This window comes from Scyliorhinus canicula, chromosome 4 (genome assembly GCF_902713615.1).
Source record: "Scyliorhinus canicula chromosome 4, sScyCan1.1, whole genome shotgun sequence".
Lineage (NCBI taxonomy): Eukaryota > Metazoa > Chordata > Chondrichthyes > Carcharhiniformes > Scyliorhinidae > Scyliorhinus > Scyliorhinus canicula.
Genome location: NC_052149.1, coordinates 129,542,730 through 129,566,045, shown reverse-complemented (window position 1 = coordinate 129,566,045; position 23,316 = coordinate 129,542,730). Strand labels below are relative to the sequence as shown.

Below are 23,316 nucleotides of genomic sequence, written 5' to 3'. Positions count from 1 at the left end.
TTCATTTCAATACAGGAGGGAGTTCAGGCGGCACAAACACATGTCAATCTGGGAGGCTAGAACCAGCCAACTGAGGAGGCGCATGCAGATGAGCAGCCGAGAAGCTCTATTCGCTGAGGCTTTGCAAGGACTGGAGGGGAGCAGGTATCGGAGACACCGTTCCAGGATCTTCGAAGGCGAGAATCTCCAGCGGCTTGCTGAGCAGCAGGCTAAGGAGGCCGGAGGGGGAGAAGGCAGCAAACGAGAAGGCTTTAAGAGTCAGTCACTTCGGAACAATTGGCAGCCCACAGGAGAGACCAAGGAAGGCATCTCGCCCAAAGTGAATGGGGATCAGGAGTGCAAGGCAAGCAGAACTCGTGGCCGAAATTCTGAGGCTGGGGAGAGTTTGAGGCTGGATGAACCCTTGCGGATCAAAAGGAGGTACAGGTCCCTCTACAAGGAAGCAAAGCTCAGTCTGGAGGAGAGAGAGGAGACCAATCTCAGCCATGGGGCAGGGGACAGCAAAGAGGAGGGACTATTGCAGCGGCTGCCCAAGGAGCAGGAGTGTGGCCTTCCAATTCCCGATGAGAAGGGTACCCGGGAACAGACAAAGGCACGCTCGTGGAGAGGCAGGTCACATGCAAGGTCAGTAGCTCTTGATAGTGACAGCTTTGCTTGAACCATATTGAAGGGGTTCCCTGTGTCCAAATGTTCTGCTCCAACATATGTCGACAGGCTGCATTGGCAGTGAGAGTACCCACTATCGATTTATGTTTCAGAAACTACTCGATCCAGTGTGTGGTCCTGACTGTATTCTGGGTGCGTGGTAACCCTTTCATTGGTTGTTTTTTTTCCTCAAAGGTTCCTTGTCAGGAAGGTTAATTCTGGGAGACTGTAGTGCAAACCTGGGAGAGCTGGCAACCCGAGGTTCATAAGATATGGAGGCAGATTTAGGCCACTTGGCCCATCGAATCTGCTCCGCCATTCGATCCAGGCCAAACTCATCCTCGTCTTAACTCCACCACCCTGCCTGTTCTCCATAACCCATTACCAATTAAAAATCAGTCTAGGGCAGCATGGTGGCGCAGTGGGTTAGCCCTGGTGCCTCACGGCGCCGAGGTCCCAGGTTCGATCCCAGCTCGAGGTCACTGTCCGTGTTTGCATGGGTTTCACCCCCACAACCCAAAAGATGTGCAAGGTGGGTGGATTGAACATGCTAAAATGCCCCTTAATTGGAAAAAAAATTAATTGGGTATTCTAAATGTAAAAAAAAAATCAGTCTAACTTCTCAAACTTATTCACTGTCCCAGAATCCACTGTACTCTGGGCTAGCTAATGCCACAGATTCACAACCCTTTGGGAGAAGTAGTTTCTCCTCACCTCTGTTTTAAATTTTCTACCTCTTATCCGAAGGCTATGACCTCTCATTCTGGAATGCCTCACAAGAAGAAGTATGCACTCCTCGTCTACTTTATTCATACCTTTTATCATCTTGTGTATGTCAACTTGATCTCCTCTCATTCTTCTAAACTCTAGAGAGTATGGGCCTAAACTGTTCAATGTCTCTTCTTGCGAAAACTCCTCATCTCTGGAATCCACCTAGTTAACCACCTCTGAACTGCCTTCAATGCCACTATACCTTTCCTCAAATAAGGGGACTAAAATTGTGCACAATACCACATGTGTGGTCTCACCAATGCCTTGTATGGTTGCAATAACACTTCCTCACCTTTATCCTCTATTTCTATAGCTATAGGTGCCAACATTCCATTTGCTTTCTTTATTACAGTAGTCCCCCTTTATAACGCGGGTGTTGGGGTCCAAGACAGCCACCCGCGTTGTAACCGAGCCGCGGATATCCATGATGGGGGTTTTAAATTTATTTAAAAATCTATGCTGGCGCTTCCCATTGTGAGTCTACGGGGGGGGCGGGGGGAGAGGTCAGACCCCCGTAGACTCACAATGGGAAGCGCTAGCATAGATTTTAAATAAATTTAAAACCCCCCATCGTGGATCCAATTAAAATTTCAGCGGCCGGCTCACTTTGATCCGGAGAGGGAAGCTGCTCTCACTGAAATCAGCCGGCCGCTGAAATTGACACTGCCCGCTGCTCTCTCTCTCCAATCCAACTTTTAAGTTTCAATGTTTGTGATTGGAGGGAGAGAGCAGCCGGCAGTGTCAATTTCTTTTTTTTTCCTCCGGCTTGCCCCCTCTCCCCCCACATCCTCCAACTAGACCCCTCTCCCCCACACCCTCCGACTCGCCCCCCCTCCCCCCCAACACCCTCCGGCTCGCCCCCTCTCCCCCCACACCTTCCGGCTCGCCCCCTCTCCCCCCACACCCTCCGACTCGCCCCCTCTCCCCCCCAACACCCTCCGGCTCGCCCCCTCTCCCCCCACAACCTCCGACTCGCCCCCTCTCCCCCCCAACACCCTCCGGCTCGCCCCCTCTCCCCCCACACCCTCCGACTCGCCCCCTCTCCCCCCCCAACACCCTCCGGCTCGCCCCCTCTCCCCCCACACCCTCCGACTCACCCCCTCTCCCCCCCAACGCCCTCCGGCTCGCCCCCTCTACCCCCACATCCTCCAACTAGACCCCTCTCCCCCCACACCCTCCGGCTCGCCCCCTCTCCCCCCACATCCTCCAACTAGACCCCTCTCCCCCCACACCCTCCGACTCGCCCTCTCTCCCCCAACACCCGCAGGGCCCTCCTCTCTCCCCCAACACCCGCAGGTCCACCCTCTCTCCCACACACCCCCAGGGGGGTCTCCCCCACACCCCCAGGGGGGTCTCCCCCACACCCGCCCACCCTCTCTCCCCCACACCCCCAGGGGGGTCTCCCCCCACACCCGCCCCCCTCCTCTCCCCCCCCCAACACCCGCCACCCTCGTCTCCCCCCCCCCAACACCCGCCCCCCTCCTCTCCCCCCCAACACCCGCAGGGCCCTCCTCTCTCCCCCAACACCCGCAGGTCCACCCTCTCTCCCCCACACCCCCAGGGGGGTCTCCCCCACACCCGCCCCCCTCCTCTCCCCCCCCCAACACCCGCCCCCCTCCTCTCCCCCCCCAACACCCGCAGGGCCCTCCTCTCTCCCCCAACACCCGCAGGTCCACCCTCTCTCCCCCACACCCCCAGGGGGATCTCCCCCACACCCACAGGGGGTCTCCCCCACAACCCACCCCCCTCCTCTCCCCCCCCAACAACCCGCCCCCCTCCTCTCCCCCCCAACCCCCGCCCCCTCCTCTCCCCCCCAACACCCGCCCCCCTCTTCTCACCCCCCAACACCCGCCCCCTCCTCTCCCCCCCCAACACCTGCAGGGCCCTCCTCTCTCCCCCAACACCCGCAGGTCCACCCTCTCTCCCCCCACACCCCAGGGGGGTCTCCCCCACACCCACAGGGGGGTCTCCCCCACACCCGCCCCCCTCCTCTCCCCCCCAACACCTGCCCCCCTCCTCTCTCCCCCCAACACCCGCCCCCTCCTCTCCCCCCTCCTCTCCCCCCAACACCCGCCCCCTCTTCTCCCCCCCAACACCCGCCCCCCTCTTCTTGCCCCCAACACCCGCCCCCCCCTTCTCCCCCCAACACCTGCCCCCCCTCTTCTCCCCCCCACACCCGCCCCCCCTCTTCTCCCCCCCAAACACCCGCCCCCCCTCTTCTCCCCCCCAACACCCGCCCCCCCTCTTCTCCCCCCCACAACCCCCCCCCCCCCTCTTTCTCCCCCCCAACACCCACCCCCCCTCCTCTCCCCCCAACACACCGCCCCCTCCTCTCCCCCCCAACACCCGCACCCCCTCCTCTCCCCCCCTCCTCTCCCCCCAACACCCCGCCCCCCTCTTCTCCCCCCCTACAACCCGCCCCCCCTCTTCTCGCACACCCAAACCACGCCCCCCTCTTCTCCCCCCCAACACCCACCCCCCCTCTTCTCCCCCCCAACACCCGCCCCCCCTCTTCTCCCCCCCCAACACCCGCCCCCCCTCTTCTCCCCCCAACACCCCCCCCCTCCTCTCCCCCCCCAACACCCGCAGGGCCCTCCTCTCACCCCCAACACCCGCAGGTCCCACCCTCTCTCCCCACACCGCCAGGGGGGTCTCCCCCACACCCGCCCCCTCCTCTCCCCCCCCAACACCCGCCCCCCTCCTCTCCCCCCCCCCCAACACCCGCAGGGCCTCCCTCTCTCCCCCAACACCCGCAGGTCCACCCTCTCTCCCCCACACCCCCAGGGGGGTCTCCCCCACAACCCTGCCCCCCCTCTCCCCCCCCAACACCCGCCCCCCTCCTCTCCCCCCCAACACCTGCTGGGCCCTCCTCTCTCCCCCAACACCCGCAGTTCCACCCCTCTCTCCCCACACCCCCAGTGGGTCTCCCCCCACACCCACAGGGGGTGTCTCCCCACACCTGCCCCCTCCTCTCCCCCCCAACAACCCCCCCCTCCTCTCCCCCCCCAACACCCGCCCCCCTCCTCCCCCCCCAACACCGCCCCCCCTCTTCTCCCCCCCAACACCCGCCCCCCTCTTCTCCCCCCCAACACCCGCCCCCCCTCTTCTCCCCCCCAACACCCGCCCCCCCTCTTCTCCCCCCAACACCCGCCCCCCCTCTTCTCCCCCCAACACCCGCCCCCCCCCTCTTCTCCCCCCCCAACACACCGCCCCCCCCCCTTCTCCCCCCCAACCACCCGCCCCCCCCTCTTCTCCCCCCAACACCCCCCCCCCTCTTCTCCCCCCCAACACCCGCCCCCCCTCTTCTCTCCCCCCCACACCCACCCCCCCTCTTCTCCCCCCCAACCCCCCCCCCCCCCCTCCTCCCCCCCAACACCCGCCCCCCCTCTTCTCCCCCCCACACCCGCCCCCCCTCTTCTCCCCCCCCCACACCCCGCCCCCCCTCTTCTCCCCCCAACACCCACCCCCCCTCTTCTCCCCCCCCACACCCCGCCCCCCCTCTTCTCCCCCCAACACCCGCCCCCCCTCTTCTCCCCCCCCAACACCCGCCCCCCCCTCTTCTCCCCCCCAACACCCGCCGCGCCCCTCTTCTCCCCCCCCAACACCCGCCCCCCCTCCTCTCCCCCCCCAACACCCGCAGGGCCCTCCTCTCTCCCCCAACACCCGCAGGTCCACCCTCTCTCCCCACACCCCCAGGGGGGTCTCCCCCACACCCGCCCCCCTCCTCTCCCCCCCCAACACCCGCCCCCCTCCTCTCCCCCCCAACACCCGCAGGGCCCTCCTCTCTCCCCCAACACCCGCAGGTCCACCCTCTCTCCCCCCACACCCCCAGGGGTGTCTCCCCCACACCCCCAGGGGGGTCTCCCCCACACCCGCCCCCCTCCTCTCCCCCCCAACCCCGCCCCCCTCCTCTCCCCCCAACACCCGCCCCCCTCTTCTCCCCCCAACACCCGCCCCCCCTCTTCTCCCCCCCAACACCCGCCCCCCCTCTTCTCCCCCCCCAACACCCACCCCCCCCCTCTTCTCCCCCCCAACACCCGCCCCCCCTCTTCTCCCCCCCAACACCCGCCCCCCCTTCTCCCCCCCAACACCCGCCCCCCCCTCTTCTCCCCCCAACACCCCCCCCCCTCTTCTCCCCCCCAACACCCGCCCCCCCCTCTTCCCCCCCCAACACCCGCCCCCCCTCTTCTCCCCCCCCAACACCCGCCCCCCCCTCTTCTCCCCCCCCCAACACCCGCCCCCCCTCTTCTCCCCCCCCAACACCCGCCCCCCCTCTTCTCCCCCCCCCCCCAACACCCGCCCCCCCTCTTCTCCCCCCCAACACCCGCCTCCCCCCTCGGCAGTGTCAATTTCAGCGGCCGGCTGATTATTTCAGTGAGAGAGCAGCTTCCCTCTCCGGATCAAAGTGAGCCGGCCGCTGAAATTGACACTGCCGGCTGCTCTCTCCCTCCAATCCAACTTTTAAGTTTTAATGTTTCTGATTGGAGGGAGAGATCAGCGGGCAGTGTCAATTTCAGCGGCCGGCTCACTTTGATCCAGAGAGGGAAGCTGCTCTCTCACTGAAATAATCAGCCGGCCGCTGAAATTGACACAACTGACAGTTGGGGTCCATCAGCCCCCCCGCGGTATATCGCGAACCGCGGTATTGCGGAGCGCGGTATAACGGAGGACTACTGTATCTGGTACCTGCATGCTAGTTTTCTGTGACTCATGAACGAGGACCCCCAGATCCCTCACCCAAAGTCTCTCACCATTTAGATAATAAGTTGTCTTCCTTTTTTCCGACTGAAATGCATGACCTCACGCTTATCCAGGTTAAACTCCATCCGCCACATTTTGGCCTACTCACCTAACCTATTGATGGAACCATCAATTCACCAGACACGTGTTTCCGACATGAATCTAGGCTTTAATCGACTTACTTCAGAGCCAGCCTGTTACCTGTCAATGAACTCGTAGTGAACTCAGGCTGATTCTGGACAAGGGTATTTATACAGCTGCACTAGGGGGAGGAGTCGTGGGAGGAGCCAAGGGTACTCCCCCCTAGTGGTAGGATAGCGCTACTGCACTTACAAACACAGTGTGAATTAACATACATCTATATTACATTCACCACATTTACCCCCTGCAAAAAAATCAAGTCCGGCGGGAGTGGTGGTCTAGTCTATAAAGTCAGTCTGTCCGGTGGTCGAATTGTCCGCTGTGATCTGCGGAGCACCGGGGTTGCAGCCTCTTGCGGTGGCTGGATGGGCGTAGTGTGCTGGGGTACGATGGCGAACTCCAGGGAGGGTTGTATCCGAGCTTCATACTCTCCTGGTTCGACCGGGGACTGGGGGCGCTGGGGGCTGACCGGCGCGGGGGCGCGGAACTGGTGGAGCGAGCTCGTGGGCTCGGGAGTGCAAGGGGGCGGCAGCATGGGGTGTAGGGTGAGAGGTCCTTCTGTGGGGAACTCGACGAATGCGTACTGGGGTTTGGAGTGGAGCAGGCGCACCTTCTCAACAAGGGGGTCGGTTTTGTGTGCCCTGACGTGTTTCCTCAGAAGTACGGGGCCCGGCGTCCTCAGCTATGCCGGAAGTGAGACCCTCGTGGTAGTGCCCCTGGAAAAAATGAAGAGCCTCTCGTGAGGGGTCTGGTTGGTCGCCGTGCACAAAAGGGACCTAATAGCATGGAGCGCGTCTGGAAGGACTTCCTGCCACTGGGAGACTTGGAGCTTTCGAGACCGGAGGGTCAGTAGGACGGTCTTCCAGACCGTCGCGTTCTCCCTTTCCACCTGCCCGTTCCCCCTGGGGTTGTAGCCGGTAGTCCTGCTCGAGGCAATGCCCTTGTCGAGCAGGTACTGACGCAGTTCGTCGCTCATGAAGGACGAACCCCGGTCGCTGTGTACGTAGCTGGGAAACCAAACAGGGTAAAGATGCTATGCAGGGCCCTAATGACTGTGTGGGAGGTCATGTTGGGGCACGGGATAGCGAATGGGAAACGGGAGAACTTGTCTACGACGTTTAAGAAGTGAACGTTTTTGTTAGTTGAGGGGAGTGGCCCTTTGAAATCAATCGCGAGGCGTTCAAAGGGCCTAGAAGCCTTGACCAGGTGGGCCCTGTCTGGTCTATAGAAGTGCAGTTTGCACTCCGCACAGATCGGGCAGTCCCTGGTGACCGCTTTTACCTACTCATTGGAGAAAGGCAGGTTTCGGGCCCTGATGTAGTGGGCGAGCCGGGTGACCCCCGGGTGGCAGAAGTCATTGTGGATGACTTTTAATCGGTCGATCTGCGCGCTGGCGCATGTCCCGCGGATAGGGCATCTGGAGGCTCGTTGAGCTTCCCGGGTCGATATTTGATATCGTAATTGTAGGTGGAGAGTTCGATCCTCCACCTCAGAATTTTGTCGTTTTTTATTTTGCCCCTTTGCGAGTTGTCGAACATGAAGGCAACCGATCTTTGGTCGGTGATGAGGGTGAACCTCCTACCTGCGAGGTAGTGCCTCCAGTGACGGATAGCCTCCACAATGGCTTGTGCTTCTTTCTCGACTGAAGAGTGTCGGAGTTCTGAAGCGGAGAGGGTACGGGAGAAAAATGCAACTGGTCTCCCTGCCTGATTTAACGTGGCTGCAAGAGCTACCTCTGAGGCGTCGCTCTCTACCTGAAATGGCCGCATGGCCGCTTTGGTGATGTCCTCCTTGATGCCGTCGAAGGCCTGGCGTGCCTCGGCTGACAGGGGAAATCGTGTGGTCCTAAAGAGTGGGCGGGCTTTGTCCGCATATTGAGGGACCCACTGGGCGTAGTACGAAAAAAATCCCAAGCACCGTTTGAGGGCCTTGGGACAATGAGGGGGAGGGAGTTCTAAGAGTCCGGGTCGGGGCCCAGGACTTCGTTTTCCACGACATAGCCGCGGATGGCTAGTCTGGATGTGCGGAAAACGCATTTCTCCTTGTTGTACGTGAGATTCAGTTTCTGTGCCTTCTGGAGAAAACGGTGGAGGTTGGCGTCGTAGTTCTGCTGGTCATAGCCGCAGATGGTGACATTGTCCAAGTACGGAAACGTGGCCCGCAGCCCGTACTGGTCCACCATTCGGTCCATTGCTCGTTGGAACACCAAGACCCCATTAGTGACGCCGAAGGGGACCCGGAGGAAATGGAAGAGGCGGTCATCGGCTTTGAATGCCGTATAGTGGCGGTCCTCCGGGCGGATTGGGAGCTGGTGGTATGCAGACTTCAGATCCACCGTGGAAAAGAGCCGGTACTGGGTGATCTGGTTTACCATGTCTGCAATCCTGGGGAGGGGATACGCGTCGAAGAGCGTAAATCTATTTATAGTCTGACTGTTGTCGACCACCATACAGAATTTTTTCACGGTCTTAACGACCACCACCTGAGCTCTCCAGGGACTATTGCTGGCCTCTATAACCCCCTCACTGAGTAGCCTTCGGACCTCTGCTCTGATAAATACCCTATCCTGCAGGCTATACCGCCTGCTACGAGTGGCTGCGGGTTTACAGTCCTTAGTGAGATTGGCAAAGAGAGGAGGGGGGGAATTTGCAGCGTAGCGAAGCTGCAGATCGTGAGTGGGGGCAGGGGCCCTCTGAAGCTGAGGGTGAGGTTCTTGAAGTTGCATTGGAAGTCTAGGCCTAATAAGAGTGGCGCGCAGAGTTCGGGCTAAACGTAGAGTTTGAATTTCGAGTAACTGGCGCCTCGGATTGTGAGTGTCGCGGCGGTGCGCCCCTGGATCTAGACCGAGTGGGAGCCTGAAGCGAGCGAGATAGTTTGCTGCGCGGGGAAAACGGGGAGCGAACAGCGTCTTGAAAGGTCTGGATGTATGAAGCTCTCTGTGCTCCCGGAGTCGAAGAGGCATGGCGTTCTGTACCTGTTGATATGGACCTCTGCCATCGAGTTTCGTAGATTCTTTGGTCGTGATTGGTCCTGGGTGATCGTGCTGAGTAGCGGGTAGTCGGCGGCTCGATCAGCTGTACTGGAGTGGCCCCGTGATGACTGCCCTCTGAGTTCATAGTCGAATTCGAATTCCTCCGCAGAATTGTCCGAGCACGGAGATGCCGATCGGGCCCGTGGATCGCACGTAGCGGGCGGCGAGGAAGATGGCGTCCAAGATGGCGGCCCCCATGAGTTACACGTGGCCGGCCGCGTGGTGGAGGTTTTCCAAGATGGCTGCCGCCATGGATCGCACGTGGCTGGAGGGGGCGGAGTCGGGGCATAGGCCGCAGCGTTTCGGGCCCCGCGGGCCTGCGAGTGAGGGAAGCGATTACTGCGAGTCGCTGGGGAGTTGGAAGCTGGGGCCCTTTTAGTGAGGCACACTCTTGCGTAATGGCCTTTTCGCCCGCAGCTGCTGCAGATCGCGTTGCAGGCTGGGCAGTGCTGCTGCGGGTGTTGGTTCTGGCCACAGAAATGGCAGGCTGGAGCAGCATAGTGGCTGACTGGAACAGAATAGTGGCTGGCTGGGGCAGCATGGTGGCTGGGCGGCCGCGTAGCACAGGCCTGGGGGAGTCGCTGGTTGGGGGCCCATGATTGGGTCGCGGGGTCCGCGGGGAATGAGTTAAGGCTGCGGAAGGAGACCTCCATCGTGGTAGCAGCTTCCACAGTCGTTTCTAAATCCTGGGGCCCCTTTTCCAACAGTCGTTGGCGCACATAGTTAGACCTGAGGCCCGCTACAAAAACATCGCGTACCGCCAATTCCCTGTGTTCAGCCGCCTTAACGGCTTGGTAATTAAGTCATTGGACAAATTATTAAGTTCCCTTTGGAATTCAGCGAGTGATTCCGTAGGCCGCTGGCGTCGAGTCGTGAACACATGGTGAGCGTAAACTTCATTAATGGGCATTACATACATTTTATCGAGAACTGCTAGCGCCGCAGAATATGAACTGGCCGAGTTTAGTTGCGTAGAGATTCTGTGGCTCACCCTCGCGTGCAGTAGACTTAGCTTCTGATCCTCTGTCGTTTCGGCTGTGCTCGCTTCTGCCAGGTAGGCCTTGAAGCACCGGATCCAGTGGGAGAAGATTTCTTTAGCCTCTGCATCCTGCGCGTCGAGTTCCAGGCGTCCAGGCTTGAGGGCCGATTCCATAATCGATCTTTACTGTTCTTAAGTCGATTAAATTGATGGAACCATCAATTCACCAGACATGTGTTTCCGATGTGAATCTAGGCTTTAATCGACTTACTTCAGAGCCAGCCTGTTACCTGTCGATGAACTCGTAGTGAACTCAGGCTGACTCTGGACACGGGTATTTATGCAGCTGCACTAGGGGGAGGAGTCATGGGCAGAGCCAAGGGTGGAGCCCAGCACAAGTTCCTGAGTACTCCCAGAGCTACTCCCCCTAGTGGTAGGATAGCGCTACTGCGCTTACAAAGACAGTGTGAATTAACAAATATACATCTGTATTACATTCACCACACCTATCTATATCCATTTTTAATGTTCTTATTTCTTCAATGCATCTACTTTTGTGTTGTTTGCAAATTTGGCTACAGAATCTTCTATCCCTGTATCCAAGTCGTTTATATAGATTGTAAATAGCTGGGGCCTAAGGACCAAACCCTGAGGCACCCCACTAGTTTCATCGTGCCATCCAGAAAAAGACCCATTTATCCCGATTCTGTCTTCTGTCTGTCAGCCAGTCTTCTATCCAAACAAATAAACTACCTATACCCCACGTGATCTAACGGTGAATTAACCCTATTTGAAAGCAGCCTGTATTAGAATGGGTCTGTCCTCGCGGAAGTAAAACTGCCTTAACAGAGTTTAACATCTTCTCATGTACCCATGGTGTAAAACATGATTAGACTTGTCAATCCTCCAGAAATGTCCTTGGTGTCACTTCAAATTGATGAAAAATCTCCATGTGGGGAAAACAGGAGAAAATTCAGAGGCATTTAAAAAATTGTGGAAATAAAGGCTGTTTTACAGACTAAAATTATTCACTTAAGGGGACTAATGGGGGTTGGCAATGCAGTCGAAGGATGGACATGCTGGACAACTAATGGTGGTGGTGTGGAGACCAGACAGCTGGAGGCAGCTCATCAGGTGTTGATGCCTAATACAATTTCAGACCAGACCCCAGCAGATGCTAGGATAACCGTTAGAAACCCCAATATGTTATTTAATTTGTAAGACTGGGAGGAAAGGATATTTGGCTCCAGGACTGATTCCACCAACAAATAGGGATATGATATATGAAAACAAACTTTATTATAAATACAGTATTACCAACTTGAACATCATAAAGCCAAAAGCTTACAATTACCAATTAAACCATGCTTAACAATAATCTTTATTATAGTCACAAGTAGGCTTACATTAACACTGCAAATAGGTTACTGTGAAAATCCCCTATTCGCCACATTCCGGCGCCTGTTTGGGTATGCAGAGGGAGAATTCAGAATGCCCAAATCACCCAACAGCACGTCTTTCAAGACTTGTGGGAGGAAACCGGAGCACCCGGAGGAAACCCATGCAGACACGGGGAGAACGTGCAGACTCCGCACAGACAGTGACCCAAGCCGGGAATCGAACCTGGGACCCTGCCGCTGTGAAGCAACAGTGCTAACCACTGTGCTACTGTGCCACCCTAAAAAATACCTCTTAATTACTATTATTATCTCCATTCAAACAACATCTCAGATCAAAATCCACTTTTAAATATAGTTCATAGGAATACTTGCTTATTGTGTTACGCTGCTTTCAGGAAGAGATGTCCTTCAGGAACCAGCTTGCAGATTCTTGCCTGTCTTAAACTACTGTTTAACCTGCGAGTCTTTGAGAAACTGCTCCTGTACTGTTCACAGGCAAATCTTTAACTCGCTGTTTTGAGAGAAATTGCTCCTGTTCACAGACAATTGAAAACTCACTGTTTTCAGAGAAGTTGCTTGCCTGTCCACATCCCAATCTAAAACTGAATTTCAAATAACTGAAAATTCAACACCTGACTGCTTCAGCTCCTGACCCTTCCCGTTAACTACATCATCTTACTAAACTAAACACATGTCTCCAATTATCTACCCCCAAGGGAACCTTATTCATATAAGCAAAATTCCATTAGCCCAACTTTTACGATGCTTTAACTTCAGTCTCCAAAAAGTCAGCATCTTTTGAAACTAGGATTTTTAAAAACATGACTGCATCAGTCACATACTAACACCCATTCTTCTGTCTTCACCTCATAACCCCTGATCCTCTTATTAATCAAGAACCTATCTATCTCTGTATTGAAGACACTCAATGACTTGTCCTCCACAGCCTTCTGTGGCAACGAGTTCCACAGATTCACCACCCTCTGGCTGACGAAATTCCTCCTCATCTCAGTTTTAAAGGTGGTGTTTAACCTGGTGTTGTAAGACTTCTTACTGTGCTCACTCCAGTCCAACGCCAGCATCTCCACATCACAGTTTTAAAGGGTCATCTTTTCAGTCCGAGCCTGTGCCCTTGAGTTATAGTCTCTGCTAGGAGTGGAAACATCTTCTCCACGTCTATCTTGGTCTCTCAATATTGTGTAGGTTTCAATGAGATCCCCCCTCATTCTTCGAAACTCCATCGAGACTTGGTCTCAGTTTTCCTCTGATAATGCTCCTGTGAACAACTCTTGGATATTTTACTAAGTTTTTTTGAATAAATTTAAAGTACCCAATTATTTATTTTCCCAATTAGAACATAGAACATAGAACATAGAACGATACAGCGCAGTACAGGCCCTTCGGCCCTCGATGTTGCACCGACATGGAAAAAATCTAAAGGCCATCTAACCTACACTATGCCCTTATCATCCATATGCTTATCCAATAAACTTTTAAATGCCTCCAATGTTGGCGAGTTCACTACTGTTGCAGGTAGGGCATTCCACGGCCTCACCACTCTTTGCGTAAAAAACCCACCTCTGACCTCTGTCCTATATCTATTACCCCTCAATTTAAGGCTATGTCCCCTCGTGCTAGCCACCTCCATCCGCGGGAGAAGGCTCTCGCTGTCCACCCTATCTAACCCTCTGATCATTTTGTATGCCTCTATTAAGTCACCTCTTAACCTTCTTCTCTCTAACGAAAACAACCTCAAGTCCATCAGCCTTTCCTCATAAGATTTTCCCTCCATACCAGGCAACATCCTGGTAAATCTCCTCTGCACCCGTTCCAAAGCTTCCACGTCCTTCCTATAATGAGGCGACCAGAACTGTACGCAATACTCCAAATGCGGCCGTACTAGAGTTTTGTACAACTGCAACATGACCTCATGGCTCCGGAACTCAATCCCTCTACCAATAAAGGCCAACACACCATAGGCCTTCTTCACAACCCTATCAACCTGGGTGGCAACTTTCAGGGATCTATGTACATGGACACCGAGATCCCTCTGCTCATCCACACTACCAAGAATTTTACCATTAGCCAAATATTCCGCATTTCTGTTATTCTTTCCAAAGTGAATCACCTCACACTTCTCCACATTAAACTCCATTTGCCACCTCTCAGCCCAGCTCTGCAGCTTATCTATGTCCCTCTGTAACCTGCAACATCCTTCCGCACTGTCTACAACTCCACCGACTTTAGTGTCATCAGCAAATTTACTCACCCATCCTTCCGCGCCCTCCTCTAGGTCATTTATAAAAATGACAAACAGCAACGGCCCCAGAACAGATCCTTGTGGTACGCCACTCGTAACTGAACTCCATTCTGAACATTTCCCATCAACTACCACTCTCTGTCTTCTTTCAACTAGCCAATTTCTGATCCACATCTCTAAATCACCCTCAATCCCCAGCCTCCGTATTTTCTGCAATAGCCGACCGTGGGGAACCTTATTAAACGCTTTACTGAAATCCATATACACCACATCAACTGCTCTACCCTCGTCTACCTGTTCAGTCACCTTCTCAAAGAACTCGATAAGGTTTGTGAGGCATGACCTACCCTTCACAAAACCATGCTGACTGTCCCTAATCATATTATTCCTATCTAGGTGATTATAAATCGTATCTTTTATAATCCTCTCCAAGACTTTACCCACCACAGACGTTAGGCTCACCGGCCTATAGTTACCGGGGTTATCTCTACTCCCCTTCTTGAACAAAGGGACCACATTTGCTATCCTCCAGTCCTCTGGCACTATTCCTGTAGCCAACGATGACCTAAAAATCAAAGCCAAAGGCTCAGCAATCTCTTCCCTGGCTTCCCAGAGAATCCTAGGATAAATCCCATCCGGCCCCGGGGACTTATCTATTTTCACCTTGTCCAGAATTGCCAACACTTCTTCCCTACGCACCTCAATGCCATCTATTCTAATAGCCTGGGTCTCAGCATTCTCCTCTACAATATTATCTTTTTCTTGAGTGAATACTGACGAAAAGTATTCATTTAGTATCTCGCTTATCTCCTCAGCCTCCACACACAACTTCCCACCACTGTCCTTGACTGGCCCTACTCTTACCCTAGTCATTCTTTTATTCCTGACATACCTATAGAAAGCTTTTGGGTTTTCCTTGATCCTACCTGCCAAAGACTTCTCATGTCCCCTCCTTGCTCGTCTCAGCTCTCTCTTTAGATCCTTCCTCGCTTCCTTGTAACTATCAAGCGCCCCAACTGAAACTTCACGCCTCATCTTCACATAGGCCTCCTTCTTCCTCTTAACAAGAGATTCCACTTCTTTGGTAAACCACGGTTCCCTCGCTCGACCCCTTCCTCCCTGCCTGACTGGTACGTACTTATCAAGAACATGCAATAGCTGTTCCTTGAACAAGCTCCACATATCCAGTATGCCCAACCCTTGCAGCCTACTTCTCCAACCAACACATCCTAAGTCATGTCTAATGGCATCATAATTGCCCTTCCCCCAGCTATAACTCTTGCCCGGGGCAATTTAGCATGGCCAATCAAGCTAACCTGCACATCTTTGGGTTGTGGGGGTGGAACCCACGCAGACACTGGGAGAATGTGCAAACTCCATGCAGACAGTGACCCAGGTCCGGGATCGATCCTGGGTTCTCAGTGCCATAGCAGCAGTGCTAACCACTCTACCACCGTACCGCCCTGGCTATTTGACTAAGTTAAAGGTTCTCAATGTTGTTCCCCTCTCTATCTGGCCAAAGTGGACTAGATACAGAGAGAGGGTGCATTTTCCAGTGAAGCGATTGTGCACAATGACCAGGGTTGCATGCTCACCAGGAAAACATGAACGTTTGGGCTTTCCTGACCTTAACCCTCACACCAGGCAGAACGATCGGGAGAAGACTGGGGTGAAGCCTTAATTCACCTAGTTTAACAATTCCATGCGATTTTCAGATCCATGTGGAGTGGGGACTTGGCCAGCTCCTACACTGGGCCATCTGGAGATATACTGATAATGACCACCGGGGGCCAAGGATCCGATGGGAAGGTGGCAGTGAGGCCTGAACTGGACTTCACTCAGCAGCCAGAAGGTGCCAGCATGTCCATGGTTCTGAGGAAAATCTTTATCGGCATGTGCTTGATGCTCCCTTTGACAAAGATAGATAGTTTTTTGAAGAATAAAGGGATTAAGGGTTATGGTGTTCGGGCCGGAAAGTGGAGCTGAGTCCACAAAAGATCAGCCATGATCTAATTGAATGGCGGAGCAGGCTCGAGGGGCCAGATGGCCTACTCCTGCTCCTAGTTCTTATGTTCTTATGTTCTTATATCCAATGTTGTATGACAGGGAGTCAATGTGGGTTAAAGGTTGGGGGTGATGGGTGAACAGAACTGGTTTCAGGAAATGAGAGGGGTAAAGGGAACTGGGACTAAAAAAATGGGTTGCAGAACTTGTCTTATGTGTCTCAAATGTCTCCACACAGCCGCCCGAGTCAAAAGCTGGGCACTGACATGAACCTGCCCATCGTGCAAGTGGGGACTGAAAACCCCAAGATCACAGAGAACGAGAATGTGGACACTGCAAAAAACAGCAAGCTTCACAAGCAGCAGATTAATGAACAAACCAGCCTGTTAAACCTGCAGCTGGATCTGAAAAACACACCAACTTCACCGGGACTGACTGAGCTGGCAAGTTCCAGGAACCCTGACCAGGGCAAGTGTCGGGACCAGACTGAAATTGATCTGGATTGTGAAAACACAGAGACCCCCATGGATTCTCTTGTTGCACCAGGTAGGAGAGTCTTTGTATTTCCAGAGGTGGGTTTGGGAAAACAAGAGCATAGAAGTCATAGAATTTACAGTGCAGAAGGAGGCCATTCAGCCCGTCGAGTCTACACCGACCTTTGGAAAAAGCACCCTACTTAAGCCCACGCATCCACCCTATCCCCGTAACCCAGTAACCCCACCTAATATTTTGGACACTATGAGGCAATTTAGCATGTCCAGTCCACCCAACCTGCATATCTTTGGATATAGGAGGAAACCGGGGAGAAAGTGCAAACTCCGCACAGTGATCCAAGCTGGGAATCAAACCTGGGACCCTGGAGTTGTGAGGCAGCAGTGCCACCGTGCCGTCCAGCATGTTGGACTTGGCCCATCCCTGTACTTCCCACATGCCCGTGACGCTCACAAGAGTTTGCTCCAGGAGTCTGGGACACAATAGTCATAGTGAAAGATTATTGGTGCAGTGAGGGTGATCTGAGACCTACTTTCATCTCACTGACAATGTGTGAGAGCCACCAGAGATTGAATTTTTTGCCAATACCGCTATGCTGGCACTCCTCAGTGACTGATACCAAGTGTGGCGGAGGTCTTGATCGAGATTAGGTTTATATCTAGACTTGCAGTTGCAATTGTATGTTGCTGTTAAACATACTTGCCCTGTGGGTTGACACTATGTTGAGTTGACTGGAGACCTGAGGCTAACCTGACCAGGCTATACTGCTAGGACATGGTAGATGTTCAAGTTGCTGATCACGGGCTCTGGCTGTCTCAGAGGCTGCATCGCAAGAGGGCAGGAAAAATGGTGCCCTCTGGCTTTATAGTGGCCGTGTCCTGTCTGGTGATTGGCTGCTGTGTTCTGTGTGTTGATTGCTCATTTAGTGTGTCAGTCAGTGTCTGTCTATGCACCATCATATACTTGTGTGTATATTATGACATCTCCCCCTTTTTGAAAAAAAATATGTGTACGTGGCAATAAATAGTGTGGTATGTGAATGTGCCTGACTATACAGAGAGCATGTGAGCATATTTACATGACCATGATCCTGGCTATATACAAAAATCCTAACATAATTACACGGGAAGGTGTCTAGTGCAGATAGAGTGTATGTAACAAAAACATGGGATATAAATAACAGTATGTACAAACGAGCGAACAAAGAACCTGGGTAACGAAACAATCAGTTCATGAATTTAGTCAGTTCATCAATTCAGGCAGTTCAGCACTTTTCCAGGAGAAGCTAGTACTTTTCCAGGAGACACATCCGGAGTGAGACTCATCCAGAGTGGGGATTGAAACTTGGTAATTTGGTGCAGTGAGGTAAATCAGCAAAGGTAAGTGGAAAATCTAATTCTGCTGTTTTTCAGTTAAAAGTGCAGTGTGGAGCTTAGTGTCTGATTGGTTGAAGCTGCCCCCACCCTAATTGCTGAGAGGCAGTTATCTGTCAATCACCTGAGGCCTGTTTAGGGGCACATTATATTCTTCTCTTTGAAGTTAAGGTATTTTTTGAGTCATCGGTTAGCTGAGGTCTGTATAAAAGACAGACAGACAGCGCACACAGTAAGCGAGCACTTTTCCAGGAGACTCATCCGGAGTGAGACTCATCCAGAGTGGGGGATTGAAACTTGGTAATTTGGTGCAGTGAGGTAAATCAGCAAAGGTAAGTGGAAAATCTAATTCTGCTGTTTTTCAGTTAAAAGTGCAGTGTGGAGCTTAGTGTCTGATTGGTTGAAGCTGCCCCCACCCTAATTGCTGAGAGGCAGTTATCTGTCAATCACCTGAGGCCTGTTTAGGGGCACATTGTATTCTTCTCTTTGAAGTTAAGGTATTTTTTGAGTCATCGGTTAGCTGAGGTCTGTATAAAAGACAGACAGACAGCGCACACAGTAAGCGAGCACTTTTCCAGGAGACTCATCCTGAGTAAGACTCATCCAGAGTGGGGATTGAACCTTGGTAATTTGGTGCAGTGAGGTAATTCGGTGCAGAGTGTGAGGAGGTGCTTTTTAACCCTGGTAAGTGACTGGTAAGTAGTCTCTCTTTTTCTTTTCATTGTCTAATTTATTTATTTTTTTTTGAAATTCTAGTTGTTTAAGTTTACCAAGGGTTTAAGACATGGCAGGAGATCCCAGACCCGTGTCATGCTCCTCATGTGCGATGTGGGAGCTCAGGGACACGTCCACTGTCCCTGGCTCCTTCATGTGCAAGAAGTGTGTTCAGTTGCAGCTCTTGTTAGACCGCTTGACGGCTCTGGAGCTGCGGATGGACTCACTTTGGAGCATCCGCGATGCTGAGGAGGTCGTGGATAGCACGTTTAGCGAGTTGGTCACACCGCAGGTGAAGGTTACTGAGGGAGCTAGAAAATGGGTGACCAAAAGAAAGAGCAAGAGTAGGAAGGCAGTGCAGGTGTCCCCTGTGGTCATCTCCCTGCAAAACAGATATACCGCTTTGGATACTGTTGAGGGAGATGGCTCACCAGGGGAAGGCAGCAGCAGCCAGGTTCATGGCACCGTGGCTGGCTCTGCTGCATAGCAGGGCAGGAAGAAAAATGGCAGGGCTATAGTGATAGGGGACTCGATCGTAAGGGGAATAAACAGGCGGTTCTGTGGACTCAATCGAGACTCCAGGATGGTATGTTGCCTCCCTTGTGCAAGGGTCAAGGATGTCTCGGAGCGGCTGCAGGACATTCTGGGGGGGGGGAGGGTGAACAGCCAGCTGTCGTGGTGCACATAGGCACCAACGATATAGGTAAAAAATGGGATGAGGTCCTACAAGCGGAATTCAGGGAGTTAGGAGTTAAACTAAAAAGTAGGACCTCAAAGGTAGTAATCTCAGGATTGCTACCAGTGCCACGAGCTAGTCAGAGTAGGAATGTCAGGATAGATACTGAACGCAGACGCCAAAATACTGGCCAAAATCCTAGCCAAAAGGCTAGAAGACTGTGTACCTGAGGTGGTCACAGAGGACCAGACGGGCTTCGTCAAAGGTAGACAGCTTACCGCGAACATCAGGCGCCTGCTGAACGTGATAATGACCCCCTCCGGGGAGAGAACACAAGAGGTGATCGTCTCCCTGGACGTAGAAAAGGCCTTTGACAGAGTCGAATGGAAATACCTCATAGAGGTACTGGAGCGGTTCAGGCTTGGAACAGGGTTCACTGCTTGGGTAAAGCTCCTATACAACGCTCCCATGGCGAGTGTACGGACCAACAATACCAACTCCCAATACTTCCAGCTGCACAGGGGCACCAGACAAGGATGCCCACTGTCCCCGCTGCTGTTCGCACTAGCAATCGAACCGCTAGCAATCGCGCTCAGGGCAGCAAAAAATTGGAGGGGGATCCGAAGGGGAGGTAGAGAGCACAGAGTCTCACTCTATGCGGATGATCTGCTCCTCTATATCTCGGACCCACAAAGCAGCATGGACGGAATCATCGCGCTCCTGAAAGAGTTTGGAGCCTTCTCAGGCTACAAACTCAACATGAGCAAAAGTGAGATCTTCCCAGTACACCCGCAAGGGGGGGGGCAGCACTAAAGGGGCTGCCGTTCAAACAAGCCCGACATAAATTCCGCTACCTGGGTTCCAAATAGCCCATGACTGGAAAGGGATCCACAAATGGAACCTCACCAGCCTGACGGAGGAAGTTAAAAAGGACCTCCAAAGATGGAACACACTCCCGCTCTCCCTCGCGGGGAGAGTCCAGACGATCAAAATGAACGTACTGCCCAGGTTCCTCTTCCTGTTTAGATCCATTCCGATCTACATCCCCAAGGCCTTTTTCAAAGAGCTGGACAAGCTTAGCATGGCGTTTGTATGGGGGGGTAAAAATGCTAGGATCCCAAAGAAGGTCCTACAAAAAACAAAAACCAGGGGGGGGCTAGCCCTCCCGAATCTACAATTCTACCACTGGGCGGCAACAGCCGAGCAAGTAAGGGGATGGATCCAGGAGCCAGAAGCCGAGTGGGTACGTGCGGAGGAGGCCTCCTGCATGGGAACCTCCCTCCGGGCCCTCGCCATGGCAGAACTCCCATCCCCACCCAAAAAACACTCCAGCAGCCCAGTGGTGACAGCCACCCTCCAATCCTGGAACCAACTGCGGCAGCAATTTGGCCTGTACAAAATGTCGGACAAGGCTCCCATCTGCAACAACCATAGGTTCAAACCAGCACTGACTGACGCCACCTTCAAAAGGTGGAGACAGGACGGGGGGACACTGACAGTCAGGGACCTATACACGGACGACAGGATCGCAACACTGGACGAACTGACAGAGAAATTTCAGCTAGCTGGGGGGAACGAGCTACGGTACCTGCAGCTCAAAAACTTCCTACGAAAGGAGATAAGGACGTACCCACAACCGCCACGACAGACACTACTGGAAGACCTACTGGACGCAAGTATCCTAGAGAAAGGGAACTGTAGTGACATGTATGGCCGACTGGTAGATAGGGACGACACCGTACTGGACGCAACAAGAAGGAAATGGGAGGACGACCTGGGGATGGAGATAGGGTGGGGACTCTGGAGCGAAGCACTGCATAGGGTCAACTCCAACTCCACGTGCGCAAGGCTCAGCCTGACGCAACTAAAAGTGGTACATAGAGCTCACTCAACGAGAAACCGTATGAGTAGGTTCTTCCCGGAGGTGGAAGACAGATGTGAGCGGTGCCAAAGAGGCCCGGCCAACCACGCCCACATGTTCTGGTCTTGCCCCAGACTTGTGGAGTACTGGACAGCCTTCTTCGAGGCTATGTCCAAAGTGATGGGGGTGAGGGTGGAGCCATGCCCGATAGTGGCGGTCTTCGGGGTTTCAGACCAGCCAGATCTATTCCTGGGGAGGAGGGCGGACGCCCTTGCCTTTGCCTCCCTGATCGCCCGCCGTAGAATCCTGTTTGGCTGGCGGTCAGCAGCACCGCCCAGAGCTGCAGACTGGCTGTCCGACCTCTCGGAATCTCTCCAAATGGAGAAAATCAAATTCGCCATCCGAGGGTCGGACGACGGCTTCCACAGAACGTGGGAGCCAGTCATGCAACTGTTCCGGGACTTGTTTGTGGCCAACGTACAAGAGGAAGAATAGTCGGGTGACCAAGAATCGGGAAAATGGACGGGAATCGGGGGAAGGTAGCCGGGGGGGGGGGGGGGGGGGGGGGGGGGTTACGGGCACGTTATGGGGGGTTTGATGGCAAGCCAAGGCCCAAAACCAACTATAAATGAATGCCTATAAACATGTTTCTCGGCCATACTGGGGAATGTAAAATATGCATGCTGGCTAAAGGGGGCGGCCACAATTGTTGTTATGAAGATGCTTACCTGTAAATATTCATGTTAAATTTTTGTGTTTTCTTTTTTTTTCCTCTCTAATAATTTGTAATCTGTCATATATAAAATATGAAAACTCAATAAAAAACATTTATAAAAAAAAAAGGATAGATAGGATGAATGCGTGGCTCGAGAGATGGTGCAAGAGGGAGGGATTCAAATTCCTGGGGCATTGGGGCCGGTTCTGGGGGAGGTGGGACCAGTACAAACCGGACGGTCTGCACCTGGGCAGGACTGGAACCGACGTCCTAGGGGGGGTGTTTTCTAGAGCTGTTGGGGAGGGTTTAAACTAATGTGGCAGGGGGATGGGAACCGATGCAGGAGGTTGGAAGGTAGTAAAACAGGGACAGAAGCAAAAGGAAGTAAGGGGCAGAGAAGACATAGTCAAAAATCTAAAAGGGCGACAGTACAAGGTACAGTGACTGAGGGGAGCTCAGTGAATAGGCCCAGTAATAACAAAAGGAATAAAACTGGAGATGTTAAGATTCAAAACAGAGGTAAAAAAACCAACATAAGTGTACTTTACCTGAATGCTCGTAGTATTCGGAATAAAGTAAATGAGTTGATGGCACAAATCATCGTAAATGACTATGATTTAGTGGCCATTACTGAAACATGGTTAAAGGATGGTCAAGACTGGGAGTTAAATATCCGAGGGTATCAAACTATTCGGTAGGACAGAGTGGATGGTAAGGGAGGTGGTGTTGCTCTGTTATTTAAGGATGACATCCGGGCAATAGTAAGGGATGACATCGGTGCTATGGAGGATAAGGTTGAATCCATTTGGGTGGAAATCAGGAATAGTAAGGCGAAAAAGTCACTGATAGGAGTAGTCTATCGGCCACCAAATAGTAACGATATGGTGGGGCAGGCAATAAACAAAGAAATAACTGATGCATGTAGAAATGGTACAGCAGTTATCATGGGGGATTTTAATCTACATGTCGATTGGTTTAACCAGGTCGGTCAAGGCAACCTTGAGGAGGAGTTTATAGAATGTATCCGCGATAGTTTCCTAGAACAGTATGTAATGGAACCTACGAGGGAACAAGCGGTCCTAGATCTTGTCCTGTGTAATGAGACAGGATTGATTCATGATCTCATAGTTAGGGATCCTCTCGGAAGGAGCGATCACAATATGGTGGAATTTAAAATACAGATGGAGGGTGAGAAAGTAAAATCAAATACTAGTGTTTTGTGTTTAAACAAAGGAGATTACAAGGGGATGAGAGAAGAACGAGCTAAGGTAGACTGGGAGCTAAGACTTTATGGTGGAACAGTTGAGGAACAGTGGAGAACCTTCCAAGCGATTTTTCACAGTGCTCAGCAAAGGTTTATACCAACAAAAAGGAAGGACGGAAGAAAGAGGGAAAATCGACCGTGGATATCGAAGGAAATAAGGGAGAGTATCAAATTGAAGGAAAAAGCATATAAAGTGGCAAAGATTGCTGAGAGATTAGAGGACTGGGAAATCTTTAGGGGGCAACAGAAA

At 53.2% G+C, this 23,316-nt stretch overlaps 1 protein-coding gene across 1 annotated transcript in view; it reads left to right on the top strand.

The window, feature by feature from the left end:
• The window catches only part of LOC119964246 (probable voltage-dependent R-type calcium channel subunit alpha-1E), a 1,062,240-nt gene that overhangs the window by 738,790 nt on the left and 300,134 nt on the right, over positions 1 to 23,316 (top strand). The window contains exons 20-21 of the mRNA XM_038793526.1: positions 16 to 624; positions 16,210 to 16,517. Coding sequence (XP_038649454.1) covers positions 16 to 624; positions 16,210 to 16,517 — 917 coding nt within the window. The remainder of the gene's footprint in view (positions 1 to 15; positions 625 to 16,209; positions 16,518 to 23,316) is intronic.